This window comes from Somniosus microcephalus, chromosome 7 (assembly GCF_052327205.1).
Source record: "Somniosus microcephalus isolate GS21.2 chromosome 7, FLI_Smic_1.0, whole genome shotgun sequence".
Lineage (NCBI taxonomy): Eukaryota > Metazoa > Chordata > Chondrichthyes > Squaliformes > Somniosidae > Somniosus > Somniosus microcephalus.
The window spans coordinates 197,311,999-197,332,943 of NC_140993.1; the positions used below are offsets into that span (position 1 = coordinate 197,311,999).

At 44.7% G+C, this 20,945-nt stretch overlaps 1 protein-coding gene across 3 annotated transcripts in view; it reads left to right on the forward strand.

The window, feature by feature from the left end:
• The window catches only part of LOC147115057 (BEN domain-containing protein 5-like), an 88,398-nt gene that overhangs the window by 17,920 nt on the left and 49,533 nt on the right, over nt 1-20,945 (forward strand). The window contains exons 1-2 of one of the 3 annotated variants that reach the window (XM_085993299.1): nt 634-903; nt 16,727-16,866. In XM_085993299.1, the coding sequence (XP_085849425.1) occupies nt 888-903; nt 16,727-16,866 (156 nt within the window). In that variant the 5' untranslated portion in view covers nt 634-887. Of the gene's footprint in view, nt 1-633; nt 904-1,150; nt 1,605-16,726; nt 16,867-20,945 lie in introns of those variants that run through there. The other 2 variants (XM_085993297.1, XM_085993298.1) reach the window with 2 other exon arrangements.

Sequence of the window (20,945 nt, forward strand, 5' to 3'; positions counted from 1 at the left end):
GCCGTAAATTTCTATAATTCTATGTTGTTTTGTGCATCCACAATGCACTCCAGTCTCCACTGGTCTCGGAAGCTATTAACTTGCAGTTTTAAAGTAAAAGTTTTAAAGCAAGAAAAATATGCTCAATTACAGCTTGACAAAAACACACTATCTGTACTATTTAACACACTCACAAATTCCCAGTTGCCACTGTGTTTAGCAAGCCACTGCATTTAGTAGATTCTCCCAGCTCTGTGCACACCCGTATACATACCAGTGTATAGTAATTGTACAACATACCATGTACATACAATATAAATTTACTCAACCTGATATGTAAATGAATGTCAAATATTTTCTTTTACGTGGAAAGTTATAACAAAAAGGAATTGGATGGCATAGCAGACAGCATACTTGTCTTTCAACTCTTGGACCTGACTTGGAATTCACCCAGACTGATACCCTGAAAATCTCTGCTGACCGTAAAGGTTTTACATGAAATGAGTTTGCGAAATCTTAACCCATTTCTTCATGATCCCACAGCACAAATCTGACTCTAATATGTGACACTAAATTGCCAATCTAAGAGGTTATAAATTCGGTGTTGTGTGAGAAGGAAACTGTTACAGTAGGGGGTGCACTTCTGAGATTGCAAAGATTAGAGGGCACTTTAGTCTGCCTATGACTGCAGTGCAGTTTGGGTTCTCAAATAAGAATGGCAAATTACCCAATGCTGACGTTCCTTGTTTCCATTCAGAATTCACAAAAAGAGGGAGGGAGGTGACTTGTTTTAAATTAGGAAGTGCAGACAAAGAGCGCAAACTATACTTTATACGTTGATCGAGGTCTACGCTGTACTTTGAAGTTTCCTTTGTGTGCTGGTCGCCGTACTGGTTATTCTCTGCATCATGAGCTTTGTGCCAGGTAAAGTTTGCATTGTTTCGCGAATCTTAGTGAATATTGTGCTGAACTTTTCTTTTCATCCTTAGGTGCATTATTTACCTTTGTGCAATATGCGGAATTATCCTGTGCCCCCACCCAACCCTACCCTATTCAGTCAACCAGTGTATTACAATTGGGGCAAGTGATTGGGTGCCCTGCGACAAATTCCACGAATTTCTGGACTTTTGTGGTGTGTAGCGTGATTCGCTGCCCAACCACCGCGATTTTGCATAAAAGGTCCCGGACGGGCAGTGAAAATGTCTGGTTGCCCAGCCAAAGGCAAATTGGTGGCTCTGTGGTTCCAATGCTCTGTGCGCCCCGGGGTGCGCCTCTGCCGATGACGTCAGGCGCAGACAGCTGCTGGTCGGGGGGCTGGCGGCTCCTCGCTCGCTCGCGCCCCTCTTCAGTTGGTGCGGGAGGCAGGCCGGCCGGCCGCGGCCCTCCACAAACAGACATGTTCGCCTGCGTGCGCTTCCTACAGGGCCAAGTGCATCACATCGTGCCCGTCTCTCACATTAAAAATTTCCACCCGACCTCCAAGTGCGATTTCAACAAGAAACAAGTTTACCGGCTGGTGCTGCCGGGACTGGGACCGGGGCCGGGACCCGGGTCGGGAGAGCCGGAAATAGGCGCCGTTACCAAGCGGGGCCACTGCCGGAAGGCCCAGATCCTTGCTCTGGGAGGTAGGTACTAAGTCAGGCCGGTGAGGAGGAGGGAGCTGAGGGCATGCTCGGTGTTAGCAGGTGGGGCTGAGCTCCGACCGTCCCCTCCTCTGTGTGTAAGGCTGGTGGTTTGGAGAGTTCCCCCCCGCCCCCCGAAATAGCCACAATTGGTTGAAACACGTGGCACCATTCTCTTCCCCCCCCCCTCCAGATATGGGGAGGGAGAGGAGGGGGAAGCAGTCTCTCTTCTTCCCCCATCCCGCGGTGGGCAGCAGCTGTTCATTGTTTTTGTTCCGGCCGACACTTCCTTTTTAGTGTCTTCGAACTCTTATCTCCCGCCCCTTTTATTTTTCATCTCGGAGCAGAGAAATTTCCATATTATATATTATTTTCTATTTTCAGCACGTAATTACTGTTTTCTGACACGGGGAGACGCTATATATATATATACATATATAATATAGTTTAACGATTATAGTTGCATTTTGAAGATTGCATTGCAGTTCTTAACCATAAGCATGTGAACATACCTTGCCACTTTTTTAAGTCAACATTATTATAGTAAGAAAAATGCCTGCTCATTGAAGCCTGCAGAGGAACTGGTGTGGGAAATGTTTTAAACGTGTTTCCAAATTTCTCAGTTTCTGAAGTGCGAGTGTCACTTCCATGGGCTTTTGCAACCTTCCAGTAACTTGACCAAGTGGCAAATCTACATGTGTGAATCTAGATAGTAAGTGTTACTATCCTATTCTGTCCAACATCACCCATCCTGACATCAGGTAATTGTCGCTTTGTAAATCTGCGCCTTAAGGTGTAAGATGTGCACATCTACCCCTGTTTAAAGATTTGAACCATAAAAACAAAATGCTGGAAATACTCAGCAGGTCAGGCAACATCTGTGGAGAGAGAGAGAAGCAGAGTTAACGTTTCAGGTTGATGGTCTTTCATCAGAACTGTAAAAAGTTAGAAATGTAACAAGTTTTAAGCAAGTACAGAGACAAGGAAAGGAGGCAGGGGATGAAAGAATAAAAGGGAAGGCAGGCAGTAGAGATTTGATGGTGCAAGGCGAAAGATGTTAATGGGCCATGTAAAGAAACAAAAGATGGGTCTAGAGGAGGTGTAAATGGAAATAGCAGAATCATCAGCAACAGTTACTGTCTGGAAAAAGTGGAGGTTTGGATTACATGTGTGAATCTAGATACTAAATAATAAGTAAGTAGTTAAGTGTTACTAAGCAGAAGTTTGCATAATAGCCCCCATTTGGACAGTTCCTTTAAGGAACCTAAATGTCACCTCCAGATGGCGTACTAAGTGGCAAGAACAAGGTTCAAACATAGCCAATGCCTATTTAGTGACACCCAGCCCCCTGGCTTTGACCTTCCCCTCTGGATAACACTCAATTGCTTCAGATGTGCTACGAATGACTAAGTGAGGCCTTCGTGAATCCTTTGCTACCGTGGGCAGTTAGAAGACGTAGACCACAGACTTGCCACACCCATCAACATGGGCTACTTTATTACCGGATCGACTTGCATAATATCCTTCACTCGGCTATTGAACGGTTAGTGCACTTGGACTAACGTACATGTCTTGACAGTTTATGTAAAAATGCAATCGCAATTTAAAAAAAATAGGCTATTTGACCATGTAGGACCAGTCTTGTTCTCATCTGGCATCTGTGCTTGTGCACTTCGCAATAGAGACTGTTGGATACTGTTCAGGGAAAGGAACACAGGATTAGGAACAGGAAAAAGTTAGCCAAACCCTGGGGAGCTGGGTCCCCAACTACAACCATAGTTGAGATAAAGAAATTAGGACAGATTGTGAATTGAATTTGGGACCTTCTGGTCTTTATGGTTGTTTCATTAAATGATGCTTTGCTATTGGATCATTGGGGGACCTCGTATAGAAAAGATTAAGTGATCCTCTAGTTCTATTCCTGAGCTTTTGGAATAGTAGAATATTTAGCAGAGACTTGATTTCCTTCCAACAACTTGCTTTTCATATCAATATATTTCCAGTTGGCTATGATTAGGTTAAAACGGAAATGAGAGAATTAGCATAGTCATTTATACCATTGACTGAGTGTAGAGGGTCAGACTGATTGACCATGTAGGGATTCAATCAATTTAATGCCATATCTCTAATATTGTCTGGTGCTCTCTTAACATTGCCTTCACTTTTGTATGATAGGATTGCCTCCAACAACAAGAGCACCATTGGCACAACTCTACAGTATAAACAACCTGATGTTCTTGCCATTGGAGGCAGTAAAACCCTTGTGTAATTGGTTTTCAGCCATTGCATCCCACTAAAGGTTGTAGTGAAAATATAGCACGTGCAAGATCTCTTTTTTTTTTCTTTTTTTACACATTGCTGAGCTATATAGATTCTTCCCGAGTAGAGAAAGTTCACTGCCAAATTAACAAATTTGCAAAAGAATTTGACACTTTGGAGAATGTGTACATACACTACTTGAGCAGATGCTTTCAATCTTGATGGTGATGTGGACCTTGTGCTTTCCCCTGGATTTCACAATTTACAAAAATTCTCTTTGATTCCCAGCACTACAATTTATTTTCCTACGAATTTTTTCTCCTCTCCTAAAAGCATTCATTACTTGCTAGAACTTGGCTCTGTAGATGCTTGTGACCCTCTTGTACCTTCCCAAAAGGCTATTCTTCATTTGTAAGCCTGGACCCTGAATGTCATCAGACTATTTGATCATGGATGAGTCTGATCCCATCTTCAATTGATGTCCATACATGTACTGCCAGAAGAGGTCATTGGAGTGAATACTTTTTTCCCCTTTCCCTAGCTCAGTGTTGCTGAGGCCAATTTTGGCACCCCTACCACTACTTCAGCTGAGACTATTTAACCTAACACACATTGAGGATTGAACTAGGGATGTTATCTACTCACTGCCTTCATCTAAATTGTCAGAGGAGCTCAGTGATTTCTTGATGTCAATCTGGAGGAGGTGTTAAGTGTTGACTGGAGTCTTCTCCACAGATACCAAAGCCAAATCAGAAGACATTTTTTAATACTTAAACATTCTTGTGCAGTTCATTGTGGTTAGTTACAGAGCAGGATTACCAAGTTTTCTGCCTCTTTATATCTATCTCTCTATCGAGAGGAAGACCTATAAAATTAAGTTTTACATTGCAGATGTCACATTAAGTTGACACATAATCTGGAGTAATCTCAGTCCAATTTGCTTTAATTAAATGTATGTGCGATCAATAGGGCATGGTTTTGTGTTGCTTCAAGTGGATGTTCTCCCTGTGTGTGCTTACGCAATATGTGTCAGGCTGTTTAACGTTGGAGATTATCACAACTGAGCTTGTCTTTTCCCAGAGAACATAGCCCACTGTGGGTGTACTCCAGCGTAGGGTATGAAAGTTTTCCAGGGAACTTATTGGTCCTGTAGTATTGAAAATATTTTATTTATTTCTACAATAATAGTTCCATTATTTTCAAATTCAGTTCAGCTGTTTTAATTTTTGTGGTCCAAATTAATTCCTTCTCATTTAGAAGGCATTGGCTTCTTGCTGGAGTATGGTTCCATTTATGCTAGTCACTCTCAGACCTTGTCCAGGGAGGTATTTTGCATCCATGAGACTTATCCTAGTAGCCTGTAAGAAGAAAAATGCTGCAAAAGTGGGAGATTTTAAGTTGCATATAGATTCCAAGAGAAATACCAGTGCAACAGAGAATGCTGGAAAAACTCAGCAGGTCAGGCAACATCTGTGGAGAGAAATTTGAGCTGACGTTTCAGGTTGAAACCTTTCTTCAAAACTGGAACACCTCCGTTCAGTCCGTAAGGGTGACCCCGAGCTTCCGGTCGCCTGTCATTTTAATTCGCCGCTCCATTCCCACTCTGACCTCACCGTCCTTGGCCTCTTGTATTGTTCCACGGAAGCTCAATGTAAACTCGAGGAACAGCAAATCATCTTCCGGTTAGGCACTTTGCAGTCTTCCGGACTCAATATCGAGTTCAATAATTTCAGATCATAACCTCGGCCCCTATCACTTTTTTCCTTTAAATTTTTTCCACCCCTTTGTTTTGGGTCCTTTTTTTTCTCCCCCGCCCCCCTCCTTTTTGTTTCTCTCTCTCACCTGGCAGCTGTCCTTATCCTGCCAGTACACTTCACACCTAATCTCAGCTGCCTTTTGTCTCCACGGGCCCATTACCATCTCATCTGGCTTCGCATACCTTTTATTGTCTCTTTTTTTTTTCTTTTGTTCGATCGCAGCTTTGCCTTCGATCTTTTAATTTTCTTTCCAGTTTTGAAGAAGGGTTTCAACCTGAAACGTCAACTCAAATTTCTCTCCACGGATGTTGCCTGACCTGCTGAGTTTTTCCAGCATTCTCTGTTGTTGTTTTGGATTTCCAGCATCTGCAGTATTTTGCTATCGAAATACCAGTGCAAATAGGGAAGGGAATAGATTTATTGATTCAAGCTATCAAAACAGTAATACAGTGCTTACTTTGTAAATAATAAAACGCCCAAACTTTTGAGACTTTTCAGAATCTTTTAACTGAAACTTTTGGTGAGCCTAACTTCTTCAATCCATTTTATTCCTACAATGTGTAAGTACACAGTCAAGTTTTCTACTGAATAGGGAAAGTCAGCATCAGTTTTACTAAGAACATAAGAAATAGGAGCAGGAGTAGGCCATTCAGCCCCTTGAGCCTGCTCCACCATTCAATAAGATCATGGCTGATCTTCTACCTCACCTGCACTATCCTCATATCCCTTGATTCCCTTAACATCCAAAAATCTATTGATCTCTGTCTTGAATATACTCAATGACTGAGCCTCCACAGCCCTCTGGGGTAGAGAATTCCAAAGATTCACCACCCTCTGAGTGAAGAAATTTCTCCTCATCTCAGTTCTAAATGGTTGACCCCTTATTCTGAGACTGTGACCCCTGGCTCTAGACTCCCCAGCCAGGGGAAACAAAAATCCCTGCATCTACCCTGTCAAGCCCTGTAAGAATTTTGTATGTTTCAATGAGATCACCTCTCATTCTTCTAAACTCCAGAGAATATAGGCCTAGTCTACTCAATCTGTCCTCATAGGACAATCCCCCCATCCCAGGAATCAGCCTGGTGAATCTTCGTTGTCTCCCTCTATGGCAAGTATATCCTTCCTTGGGTAAGGAGACCAAAACTGTACACAATGGGTTGTAATTTGCAGACCCTAATGGCACGTATGAGGTGTGCACACGGCCATAAGAGCAGGGACAGTTCTGGGTTTAGGCATGCGTGAAAACCCAGTACTTGCGATCCGTCAAGAATTTTCTTGACCGATTACCCGCATCCCTGGGAAAAGAGCATCCGCGGGCGGAGAGTTGCGCTATTTGCCCAACTTCTGCACAGCGAATACCCGTGAAATTCTTACGCTTGGTAAAAGCAGGTGTAAGGCCTGCTTTTACCAGCGTAAGGGTTGGGAAAAAAAAAAGTTACCAATAATTTATACATTTAAAAACATGTGAAATAACATGTAAATTATTTTTTTTTAAAATATTGACATAAATGCCATTTTAATTCATTTTAAATGTGTATTTGTGTAGAGGTATTTTTGGGGCATTCCCATTGATACTTATGGAGTTTCCAAAAGTACGGAATCCCCATAAGCATGAATGGTGATTCCCTTCTGTCATTCGTTGGGTTGACCCACGTGATCCCAGGGGTGCTTGCGAACCGCCTGCACCCCTGGGATACGTGGGCCTCTTCCCGTGTGTACCCAGAGGCGCCCAGGACCATGAGTCTCCGTACCTCCCAGACCAGCAGGAACGCGAGCATTTTATTTGCGGATTGGAGGCATTTCCCCGCAGGAAGCCTCCGACCGCAAATTCAGGGCCAATACACCAAGTGTGGTTTCACCAGGGCCCTATATACAGGAAACTTTTTTTTATCCGGCACCGACGGGACCGACGTGGTGCCGGTTCATCAAAAATTCCGGATAACCGAAAGCTATAGTAAAAGATACGGAGCTGAGAGCTCCGTATAAAGCAACAAACCCTATTGCTTAGCAACAGGTTCAGAACAATGGCCACAAGTTCCAAGCATCTCTGTAGCTTAGCAACAGCTGCAGCCACACCCTTGCACAGCAACAGATCGAGGAAGGCAAGTAATAAAACTTACCTGAACCTACTCCTGCATTTTGCCAGTTAACCGAGATTTCCAGTTATTTAGGTGCCGGTAAATCGAAAGTTTCCTGTACTGTAATTGCAGTAAGACATCTTTACTCTTGTACTCAAATCCTCTTGTAATAAAGACCAACATACTATTTGCTTTCCTAATTGCTTGCTGTACCTGCATGTTAACTTTCAGCGATTCATGTACAAGGACACCCAGGTCCCTCTGAACACTAACATTTCCCAATCTCTCACCATTTAAAAAATATTCTGCTTTTCTAGTTTCCTACCAAAGTGAATAACTTCACATTACAGGAAACTCTTTATTATCCGGCACCAACGGGACCGGCGTGGTGCCGGTTTATCAAAAAGTCCAAATTACAGAGGTATAGTTAAAAGATGCGAGAGCTCTGTACACAGCAACAAATCCAGGTTTCCCTGTTGCTTAGCAACATGTACAGGAACTCTGGCCACAGACCAAGTGTCCCTGTTGCTTAGCAACAAGTGTAGGAGTCCCAGCCACAGATCCAGGAACTGCCACTAATATGAAGTAAAACTTAACTGAACCTACTCCTGAATTTTGCCGGTTAAGAGATTTCCGGTTATTTAGGTGCCGGTAAATCGAGAGTTTCCTGTATATTCCATTTGCCATGTTCTTGCCCACTTACTTAGTCTGTCTGTATCCCCTTGAAGCCTCCTTGCATCCTCCTCACAACTTATATTCCCACCTGGCTTTGTATCATCAGAAAACTTGGTTATATTACATTTGGTCCCCTCATCCAAATCATTGATGTAGATTGTTAATAGCTGAGGCCCAAGCACTGTTCCTTGTGGTACCCCACTAGTTATAACCTGCCAACCTGAAAATGACCTGTTTATTCTTGCTGTTTTACTCTAAGTGTTCTCTTGACCGCCCACATCAAGACAACTCTTTATTAGGTAATCGTGTCATTAATCAATTTTTACCATTCAGGTAGATCTTGGACTTCTTGACTTTCGGTTGGTGGGTTATTTTTTTTGCCGTGTGACTTGTATATCAATTAACTTGATTCTTTTCAAATAGATAACTGGGCATCATAAATGTATAGCACTGGTAATTTTCCATCTATCAAGTAGATGAAGAATATTGCTCATGTTTATATAAACTCTATTTTGCAGTTTATTGCAATAGGACAATTGATAATCCCGTCTTACATTACCTCTAAATAAAGACAAATATGTCAGCTGAAATTAAGACTTTTTTTTGTAAAGTCAGTAAAAAGGAAAATGGTTCTCCTGGGTGGTCAGCTCCCAAGGGAGCTGCTTACTGTGCACCTCTATCATTGACCATCCACTGCCATCCTTAGCCCTTTCTTTCCCCATCTCCCCTCTTCCACTATTTTCTTCTGGCTCTAATAGTGGGTGCATTTTATCCCTAACTACAAGTTAACTGCAAGTTTAAACTGCCTCTCCCCATCCCCTGACCATTCCTGCGCTTTGTGTTTGAGCACTGGCTCTTTTCTGAAATTTGCTTCCAATTTCCTGGACTTCTGGACATCAAGACTATGCTTCTGCACTGGACTACACTAAGTCTCAGCTGCTGTGTCTCCGATTTGTTGCCCAGTTGCTTAAATTTTGAAGTAACCTCAGCTTACCTTCCCCCACCACTGCTGTGACTGACCTAATGGTTTTACTGGTTTTTCGGCTTCAGCTACAATCTTGTTCCTGATTCATTTACATTAGGTTGTATTGTAGATTTTGCCAAATTCAGTGAATACCTATCTATATTTGATAATGATAGAGATCAAATTAAACTTTACGTTCACTCTAATTTTACAACCTATGTTTGATAGTAGTTAATCTGGGCAATTTGCAGCAATAAGAAGCAAAACAAATCAAATAGTACCCCCCCCCCCCCCCCCCAGCCTATCCAATTTTTCCTCTTAGCTAAAATTCTCCAGCCCAGTCAACATCCTCGTAAATCTCCTCTGCACCCTCTCCAGTGCAATCACATCCTTCCTGTAATGTGGTGACCAGAACTGCATGTAGTATTCTAGCTGCGGCCTAACTAGTGTTTTATTCAGTTCTAGCATTCAAGTTCAAATCATTGATATATACCACAAAAAGCAAAGGACTCAGTACTGAGCCCTGTGGAACCCCACTGGAAACCGCCTTCTAGACACAAAAAGACCCTTCGACCATTGCCCTTTGTTTCCTGCCTCTGAGCCAATTTTGGATCCAACTTGCTACATTGCCTTGGATCCCATGGGCTTTTACTTTCATGACCAGTCTGCCATGCGGGACCTTATCAAAAGCCTTGCTAAAATCCATATCGACTACATCAAACACACTACCCTCATCGACCCTCCTTGTTACCTCCTCAAAAAATTAAATCAAGTTAGTCAGACATGATCTTCCCTTAACAAATCCATGCTGACTGTCCTTGATTAATCCGTGTCTTTCTAATGAAGATTTATCCAGTCCCTCAGAATTTTTTCCAATACTTTTCCCACCACTGAGGTTCGGCTGACTGGCCTGTAATTACTGTTGTGGGTGCGGATGCTGTGAGTATATTCAAGGCTGAGATCGATAGATATTTGGACTCGAGGTAGAATCAAGGGATACGGGGATTGGGTGGGAAAGTGGATTTGAGGTCGAAGATCAGCCATGATCATCTTGAATGGCGGAGCAGGCTCGAGGAGCCATCTCGCCGACGACTCCTAATTCTTATGTTTTATGAGTGGTTACTTACCGCTAGGTTAGATTAATTAGTGCTTTTTTTTTCTTAATTTTTTTGACTTTTTTCTGGCAGTGTTCTTTGTTTTCCTTAGTTCCTGAAGCACCTTGTGCCTGCTGTAGCCATTATTTGTGTGTGAGCCTTGACTGTGAAAGTCTGCAGGCTGTTTACTGCAGGTTCTTGCAGCTAAATCCCATTCCATACCCACACACAAATTACTGGATAACTATCGAAAGCATGGTCTGTGGCTGATTTTCCACACCCCAGGGGTGCTGGGGCAAGTTGTAGTGCCCATACTGCGTCCCTGACTGGACTAAGATCAGCTAACTTACCACAGACTAGAGATTGTACCAGGAACCTTCCTGGTCTGTGTAGCGCACCTATTCATTGGATGCATTCACTGAGCCATTAGAGCACAATGTATTCTAGAAATAGGAATTTTGTTTTAACGTGACAGTTTTGACAAAATACAAGGTAGTGTTTAGAATATCTTTAAAATATTTTAACAGCTTCTTTTAGTCAATGATACTTGGACAGGAAATCAAAATACAAAAAAAGTTTTGAACGTTAGGAACATAAAAACAAATAAAAGATCTGCCTGATTTTAATATTTTCTTATTCCAATCCTAAAGAATTGAAATCCACAGTGCTCAGAGAGGCTTTGTATTTTTCTTTTGATAGTGTAGGAATTAACGAATTCGTATGAATAACTGAGATCGACACCAGAGAACGATTAAACGGGTCTTTACTCAACGGAGATGCCACGAGGGCTGCCTGGGCAGTCCCGTGGTTTGCGACGTGACATCATCGCGTTTGCCCGCGCTCTTAAAGGGGCCACGCCCCGTACATGCAAACTATATACAAAACACAGTAATGCCTAACACACTGGTACAGGTTTAGGCTGGTGTTAGAACCTCGTTAGAGAATTATATACAGTTAGCCAGAGTCATTCAGTGGTTCTGCCACATGCGCCCCCCCCCCCCCCAGAATTCGCTTTGACAGACAAAGTCAAATGGTGAGGGGGGTCTGACAAGCCTGTCAGAACAACTCCTGTACTCTCGAGGCGGAGGCTGCTGGGCGGCGGGCGGTCTGGCGGGCGGTCGCACTTGGTCTGCCGTAACGACGACGGGTGGCCGACCCCGTCTTGGCGGTTGTGCTGTCTCGACGGGGCGGTCGAGGTCCAAATGTGCTGGCTTTAAGCGGTCGACCGAAATGTGGTCCGGTTTACCACCGACATCTACCGTGACAGTTTTGTCCCCTGCTTCCAACACGCGGAAGGGACCGGTATATGGGGCCTTGAGTGGATCCCTATGCGCGTCATGGCGAATAAAGACGTAGTCAGCCTTGTGAAGCTCCGTGGGAACGTGTGACCTCTGCGGCCCGTGGTGCGAAGTGGGCACCGGTGCGAAACATCTGGCCGCCTCTTGGTGACTATCAAGCTGGGCAGACGCGGACCATTGCTCCGTTGATGTTGGTAGGAAGTCCTCTGGGACCCGCAGCGGCTGACCATACACCAGCTCCGCTGATGAAGAGTGTGAAGGTCTTCTTTGGGGGCCGTGCGAAGGCCCAACAGGACCCACGGTAGCTTGTCTGCCCATCCAGCATCCTGGAGGCTGGCTCTCAGGACGGCCTTCATTGACCGGTGGAAACATTCGCAGAGGCCATTCGCCTGTGGGTGGTAGGCTGTGGTGCGGTGTAATTTGACACCGAGTCCTTGGGCCACTACATTCCAGAGTTCGGAGGAAAACTGCGGTCCCCTGTCTGACGAAATATCGGCGGGTACTCCGAAACGGGCGATCCAGGAGGAAATGAAGGCCCTGGCCACGTCTGGTGGATGACGGGGACCGCCTCCGGCCATCTGGTGGTGCGGTCAACCATTGTCAGGATGTGTGAAAAACCATGGGAGGGTGGGAGTGGTCCTACCAGGTCCACATTGACGTCGTCAAAACGTCGCTCCGGAACACTGAAGGCGGCCAATGCAGCTTTGATGTGGCGCTGTACCTTGGCCTTTTGGCAGACCACGCAAGTGTTGGCCCAGTCGCGGACATCCTTATGCATGCCATGCCATACAAATTTCGCTGACGTCAGTTTCTGAGAGGCCTTCATTCCAGGGTGTGACAACCCATGTATGGCGTCGAACACTTTGCGGCGCCAGACGCCCGGCACGATAGGGCGAGGATCCTGTACGGAGACGTCACACACCAGCGTGGTACCTGCCGAATGGAACTTGACGTCGGTCAACTGGAGGCCAGTGATGGCCGTTCGGTAAGCTTGGACTTCCGGGTCTGAGGCTTGGTCCGCTGCCATGAGGGTGTAGTCGATGCCCAAATGAACCGTATTGACGATCGTGCGGGAGAGGCGGTCTGCCACCAGGTTGTCCTTACCGGCCACGTGTCGTATATCCGTGGTGAATTTGGATATGTAGGTCAGTTGACTCTGCTGTCGGGCTGACCACGGTTCGGCGGTCTTGGACATTGCAAAGGTCAGCGGCGTATGGACCACAAAAGCGGTGAAAGGACGTCCCTCCAGAAGGAACCGAAAATGGCGGATGGCCAGAAAAAGGGCGAGCAAGTCCCAGTCAAACGTGCTGTATGCTCTCTCGTTCTGCCGTAGTTGATGGCTGAAGAATGCCAATGGCTGCCACGTCCCGTTCACCCACTGCTGTTGCACGGCACCGACTGCGTAGTCCGAGTTGGTGAGGGCGATGGTGGCTCCTGGCAGCGGGTACGCCAGCATAGTCGCGTTGGCTAAGGCGCTTTTGGTGTCGGCGAACGTTCGGGCCATGTTATCCATCCAGTCTACCGGGGTCTTGCCCTTGAGGGCCTCGTACAGGGGCTGCATGAGTAGTGCCGCCTTAGGCACGAAACGGTGGTAAAAGTTTACCATGCCTAGGAATTCCTGCAGGGCCTTTATGTTCTGCGGGCGTGAAAAGGATGTCACCGCGTCTACCTTCAAAGATAAAGGAACCGCTCCCTCAGGTGATGCGATGCCCCAGGAAGTCAATTTGGTGCAGGCCAAACTGACACTTGGCCGGGTTGATAATCAGGCCGTGTTGGCTGAGGCGTCAAAAGGGTGCGTAGGTGAAATAAAGAATAGATTTGCCTTTCTAATCTAGGCTTTATTAACTTAAAAAATCCTGTAGCACATCTTTCAACACCCAGTCCCAACTAAAGGCTGGAAAGAACTGAATTTAAGATGGCCACCACAAATCACATGACATCAACTACCAATGAGATTACAGCATATATCCCAAGGCAGGAAACAAACAACCAATCACAATACTTCTTACTAAACATAGAGAATAATCACCACATTCACCCCTCCTTTTAAAATATACTCCAACCTAAATAACCTTTTACAATTTATAATTAATTATTTACAACTAAAACTATGCACAGACAAAATAAAACTATTCAACATGACACAATACTAAGTGAGCAACAACAAATAGTAACATTGCACATAAGTATTAAGTATCTCTCAACTAAAACAATATAATATAATATTTCAACAATTTTAAAACATTACTATCAATTTAAAAGTCCATTTTCAATCGGTCGACCGGATATCTTGTTCGTGTCGACCTTCTTAACCTTGGTGGAATTCCTTGCCCTCCCACACCAGGAGACACAGAAGTATCTTCTGCAGGAAGGCTATCCATATCCCAATTTTCAACGGTTTCCGGATTAGAAATCCCATCAGGAGGTAAACTGGGACGGTCATGAACGTCCATCAAGGGCTGACTAATAGAAGTATAATTATCTGCAATCGGATTGGAAATATTCGTAGTATCTGTAACAGCATCCACATTATCTGAATCATGACTATTGTTAATATCCTCAAGAGGGCTGGCCACCACAAGGAGCCAAGTCTTTAATTGAAACGGTACTTTCTTTCCCATCTTGGAATCGAATATGAGCATATTGGGAATTTGCCTCCAACAAACAACCAATCACAATACTTCTTACTAAACATAAAGAATAATCACCACAGTAGGTGACAGGTATGTTCTTCCTTAGTAGGACTGGCAATTAGTCTACCTGGACGATATTCTAAGAGGAACTTGAGGTCCCGCAGCACGGAGTCCATCAGGCGTTGGAAAGCCTGGGCGGCGTTCTTCAACCCAAACGGCATCCGTAAAAACTCGAAGAGGCCGAATGGGGTGATGACTGCGGTCTTCTGGACGTCTTGTGGATGAACTGGGACCTGGTGGTAGCCCTGGACGAGGTCAACTTTTGAGAAAACTGTTCCCTGCCAAATGGGCAGAGAAATCCTGGATATGGGGGATCGGGTACCGATCGGGAGTGGTGGCGTCGTTTAGTCGCCGCATGGCCGCCATCCGCTGCCAGGCTTCGGGACGATATGGAGGGGTGAAGACCAGGGACTATTCGACCGGCGAATAATCCCTAACCGTTCCATGGTTGCAAACTCCGCCTTTGCGACCGCCAGCTTGTCAGGTTCTAGGTGCCAGGCCTGCGCGTAGACCGGGGGGCCGTTGGTGGTGAGTTTCGTGGCTGTGGAGGAGAACGTGGGTCTTGTCAGGTCGGGGAATTCGCTGAGCAGGCGAGCGAACTCATCAGGAGTCAGGAACGCACAGGAGACGGTGCGTGACGTCGTGTTACTGTGGTAACACGGAAGAGAATTGAAAGTTGCTGCGTTGATCAGCCGCCGGTTCCTAGCGTCGACCAGGCGGCTGTTGGCGCACAGGAAATCCGCGCCGAGGAGGGGCTGGGAAACTTTGGCCGTAACAAACTCAGTGAAAATGTTGCGCCCCCCCCCCCCCCGAGGCACAACTCCACTCGCTGTCTGCCGAAGATCCGAATTGTTCCGCCATTGGCCGCTTCAAGGGCGGGGCCATGATTCCCCGTCTGCACATCGAGGGCGGACGCGGGTAAAATGCTGCACTGCACTCCGGTGTCGCACAGAAAACGATGACTGGAGAGAGTATCGGTGATGAGCAATTTTCCCGCGTTGCCGACCGCGGTCGCGGGGTGCCCGTTGGACCCGTCCCTCGGTGGTCGCAGTGTCAGTCGTTGGTTTTTTGTTTGGGGAAAACTGCAGGGAGGGCGGCAACGCTTCGCTTTCGCGCCAAACTGCGCGTGGTAGAAACACAACCCAGCAGGCGGACGAGCTGGGGCGGTGTCTGCGGGGGATGGGTGCCTCGTGGCGGCACAGTACTGCCGCGTTACAGCAAAATTTTTGTCAGCCTCCGCAGCAAGTGTTGCGCAGTCTTCAACTTCAGATCTGGCCAGGGCAGCTTGTACCTGTTCAGGCAGTTGGCTGAGGAAAATCTCGCGGAATAGGAAACGTTCCCATTCTGAGCCCAGGAGTGAGCATTTGGCTCATCAACTCTGAAGGCTTGGAGTCCCCGAACCCGGGCATAGCGAGTAATCGACGGGCGCGCTCCGATTTTTGTGAGCCCGAAAACCTGCAGTAACCGCGCCTTGAGGGTTTCATACTTGCGCTCCATTGGGGGGTTTTCGAGGAGGCTGACGATCCGAGAGGCGGTAGAGCTGTCGAGAGCGGAGACCACGTAAAGATACTTGGTCTGATCCGCATCGATGTTCCTCAAGGCGAACTGGGCCTTGACCTGAGTAAACCACGAGGACTGTGGTAGCTTTAGGGAAACGGCGTTCGCTTCCATGTTGTGCTCTTCTTTTGTGAAAACGGGGTCACCAATGTAGGAATTAACAAATTCCTATGAATAACTGAGATCGACACCAGAGAACGATTAAACAGGTCTTTACTCAACGGAGATGCCACGAGGACTGCCTGGGCAGCCCTGTGGTTTGTGACGTGACGTCATCGCGTTTGCCCGTGCTCTTAAAGGGGCCACGCCCCGTACATGCAAACTCTATATACAAAACACAGTAATGCCTAACACAATGGTACAGGTTTAGGCTGGTATTAGAACCTTGTTAAAGAGAATTATATACAGTTAGCCAGAGTCATTCAGTGGTTCTGCCACAATAGTTTCTGTTTTTTCCTGTGCCACATGAAGCCTTCACTAAGGTTTTCCCACCATGTTTACAGTAATGAGCAAATTTAGACTGTGTCTTAATGTTGCTCCACTTTTGGAGATTAGAATTGTACACCTTGGCACATCTGAAGCTTGGTAAATGTGATTGTAAATGTACGGGTGATTTTTCAATGTAATAGCAGTACTTTTATAAGGTATTTTGGGGTAGTTGTAACTTTTCAAGCGGCATCTGGTGGGATAAATACTGCAGCAGTAAAAGTTCCTGATTTTTATTTTATTTCAATTTTTTTAATTCCTTAGATAGCAGACAAGAACTGGAGAAATTTTTGAAACTGAAAAAATGCAAAGTGCCAAAAATAATTGAAAGTTTCATTGAAGTGTCTGGATCAGAAGATGGTGACAGCACTGAAGATGAACCACATCAATTCAACAATATCCAGGTATTAAATTAAATAATGTTTGAGAATCTGTTACCTTTTTTTAATTGGAAAAAATATTCTTTCTCTTCCTATTACCTTCCCTTTTCTCCTTCCTTCTAAAGAGGCTGACTAACGCTGGGGTGTCGTCCCACACTTGTTCACATCTCTCCAGAACTTCACCCAACTCACCAATGTGTCAGCAAACTGTTTGATCATGCAACATCATGGCTGACGTGTTCTCATCTGAATGCCATGAACATACACTTTTTGATAGTGGTCACTAAATAGCATTCAGGAATCGGTTCTGACGAAAGGTCATCGACCTGAAACGTTCACTCTGTTTCTTTCTCCACAGATGCTGGTTGAGTATTTCCAGCATTTTCTGTTTTTAATTCAGGAATAGGAACTCTGTTGAATTTTTTTTTCTTCCAAGCCCAAGCCGAGGTCAGTTGTCGCACCTCTATTACCACCCTGATTGACATAGAATGGTTACGGCACAGAGGAGTCCATTCGGCCCGCCAAGCCCATGCCGGCTCTCTGCAAGAGCACTTAAGCTAGTCCCATTCCTCTGCCCTTTCCCTGTAGCCCTGCAATTTTTTTTTCTTCAGGTACTTTACCTTTCAGGCAGTGCATTCAAATCATAACCACTCACTGCGTAAAACCAAGTTTTTCCTCATGTCGCCTTTGGTTCTTCTACCAATCACCTTAAATCTGTGTCCCCTGGTTCTCGACCCTTCTGCCAATCGGAACAGTTTCTCTCTATCTACTCTGTCCAGACCCCTCATGATTTTGAACACCGCTATCAAATCTCCTCTCAACCTTCTCTGCTCCTAAGGGAAACAACCCCAGCTTCTCCAGTCTATCCATGTAACTGAAGTCCCTCGTTCCTGGAACCATTCTTGTAAATCTTTTTTGCACCCTTTAAGGCCTTAACATTCTTCCTAATGTACGGTGCCCAGAATTGGACACAATACTCTAGTTGAGGCCAAACCAGTGTTTTATAAAGGTGATTCATAACTTCCTTGCTTATGTACTTTATGCTTCTATTTATGAAGCCCAGGATCCCGTATGCTTTTTTTAACTGCTTTCTCAACCTGCCCTGCCACGTTCAACGATTTGTGCACCTATACCCCCAGGTCTCTCTGTTCATGCACCCCCTTTAGAATTGTACCCTTTAGATTATATTGCGCCCCCTAGTTCTTCCTACCAAAATGTATCACTTCGTACTTTTCTGCGTTAATTTCATCTGCCACGTGTCCGCTCATTCCGCCAGCCTGTTTATGTTCTCTTGAAGTCAATCACTATTCTCCTCACTCTACACTATACTTCCAAGTTTTGTGTCATCTGCTAATTTGGAAATTGTGCGCTGTACACCCACATCCAAGTCATTAATGTATATGATGAAGAAAAGTAGTGGTCTGCGAACTGACCCCTGGGGAACACCACTGTATACCTTCCTCCAGTCTGGAAAAACAACCATTCACCATTACTCTGTTTCCTGTCACTTAGCCAATTTCATACCTATTTCACTGTCCCTTTTATTTCATGGGTTTCAATTTTGCTGGCAAGCCTATTATGTGGCTCTTTATCAAATGCCTTTTGGACATCGATATACTCCACACAGACTGGAATAGAACTGAAAACTTTACATACAAAACAACAGTGACTACACTTTTTATTAAAAAAAAAGTAGTACAGTCCCCACCACTTGCATCATGCCCACTTACCTTGGACTGCCTCCTATATCGGGGAAATGGCGCTAACCATTTGCCATTACCATAGGTGTCAGCTTAAAAAAAAGCGCAGTAAGCATGGCAACTATTTTGGGCAGTTCAAGCAGCTGTTCCCACCTAGTTTAAGTGTGATTGCCTGTCATTAAGTCCTTTTCAAGCAGCCCCAAGTGACAAAAGCCTGCTGAAACTCGAGCTGCATTGACAATACCTGAGGTAGTGGTGAAACTGACCAGAGTTGTTGATGACCAGACTGCTGCATACTTCAGCCTCGTTCACGTGAATGCGTCCGCTATAAACGGTGGGGACTGTAATTGAAACATTTGGGGCATCCTGAAGACCTGAAAGACACACTGTAAATGCAAGTTTCCTCATTTCCTTCCTCCCATGAGTTAGTAGCACAAAAGGTGATGCATTTACTCATTAAACCATCTGGAGCTGTAAAGATTCTTTTGTTAGTATGAGTATTTGATATTTTATTTCAATTTTTAAGGTGATAAACATAAAGCAATACAATTTTGGCGCACATTTTATAAGAACGCTACTCCTGACACCTTTATCTAGAATTGTAGCTTGATAGGCTTCAGCCATATTAACAGATTTTAATACTCGGAACTTAATTGAGAGCTCATAATGTTCCTTAAAACAGCTATCCTAGTAAAATTTAAAAAGAATTCTACGATTTCAAAGAAAATACTCATTTGTGAAGTCAAAAGCTTTGTGTTCTTGTTACTCCTAGATTTAAATTGCAGGAGTTCTGTAAAAATACGTGAGTTAGCACACTAAGGGGGGGTGGGGGGGGGAGAACGGAGCATGTGATGTCAAGCTTGAGTTTTGAAAGCCTAAGGGTTGTGGGAGAAAGAAAAGTAAGAAGGTTCACACTTTAGAGAACCTGAGGAAGAATGAATGTGTAGGCGATGGCAATGGGTCTTGATTTCAAATGTGTGAAATGTAGGAAAGAGAGCACAGGTAGTGCTGTATACTTGGAGCTTTGGAAGAAACAATTCAGAAAGCTCAGAGGAACACTAAGAATAGAGTTTCGGGGCCTTTTAGCTTTTCAGGCTGGAACCTTTTGATCAAGGGTCTGTCGTACAAATATATGGACACTAAAGAGCATGGCAGTAGGTTACTGATAAGCGAACTCTAGTTCCAACACTAGGCAGACTTGGGAGGATTTCTTGTGGAAAAAGTTTTGAAAAGTAACCTGAAGATAAGCAAAGCAAGTAAAGAAAATCCCACTGTCTAAAAAAGGACACAAGTTACTTATTTGGCTGTTGAAGTGATTGTAAATGAGTAGAATTTATGAGTGAAACATTGCAGTCATCAACAGTTGAATGTACATAGAATTTATAGAACAGAAACAGGCCATTCGGCCAAACCATTTTCGTGACTGAGTAAAGAAAATTCTCCTGAATTCCTTGTTGGTTTTGTTAGTGACTATCTTATATTTATGGCCCCTAGTTTTGGACTTCCCCACATGTGGAGACATCTTCTCTACGTCTACCTCTGCATCTTCTCTCAGTTGAACAAATAGGCTCTCTAAATAAATATGGAAATAAAACTGCTTCTTATTTGACAGTTGCACTTCAAAACGGTAGTCACAATTTCTGAGTTAAACACTGTAAAACTGAAATACTCCACCTTCTGCTAAACAAATATACTCTGCAACAATGTTCCCTTTAATCTTTTGGGGGCGCGTGGCCCCTTTAAAATATCTTGTATGTGCGGTTTTACCCATTTTAAAAGCCGGTGAGCCGGCTGCACGGGAACTGCAGAGCGCTGTGCGGCCACGCAACTTGGAGAACATTGCTCTCCAGATATTTTAAAAGTACTAGTCAATCTCTTGTGGCATTGTAAATTGGAAGTCAAGTTAACAACGACAACTTGCATTTATATAGCACCTTTAACGTCGACCAAGTGTGGTCTTCAGATAGGGCAGGGATTAATTAGACAGTGGTGCACAGATGTAATTTAATTCCCATTTTAAAGTCATACATTCTGTCCTTATTTTTATGTAACACTTTGATGTAAGTGTCAATCGTGGCTAAGTGTTGGTACTCTCCCCTCTGAGTCATAAGACCTAGGAGCAGGAGTAGGCCATATGGTCCCTCGAGCCTGCTCTGCCATTCAATAAAATCATGGCTCATCAACCTCAATTCCACTTTCCCGCTCGATCTCCATATCACTTAATTTCCCCTAGAGTCCAAAAATCTATCTATCCTTGAATGTACTCAAAGACTCAGCATCTACAGCCCTCTGGGACAGAGAATTCCAAAGATTCACAACCCTCTGAGTAAAGAAATTCCTCCTCATCTGTCTTAAATGGCCTACTCCTTATCCTGAGACTATGCCCCCTAGTTCTAGACTCTC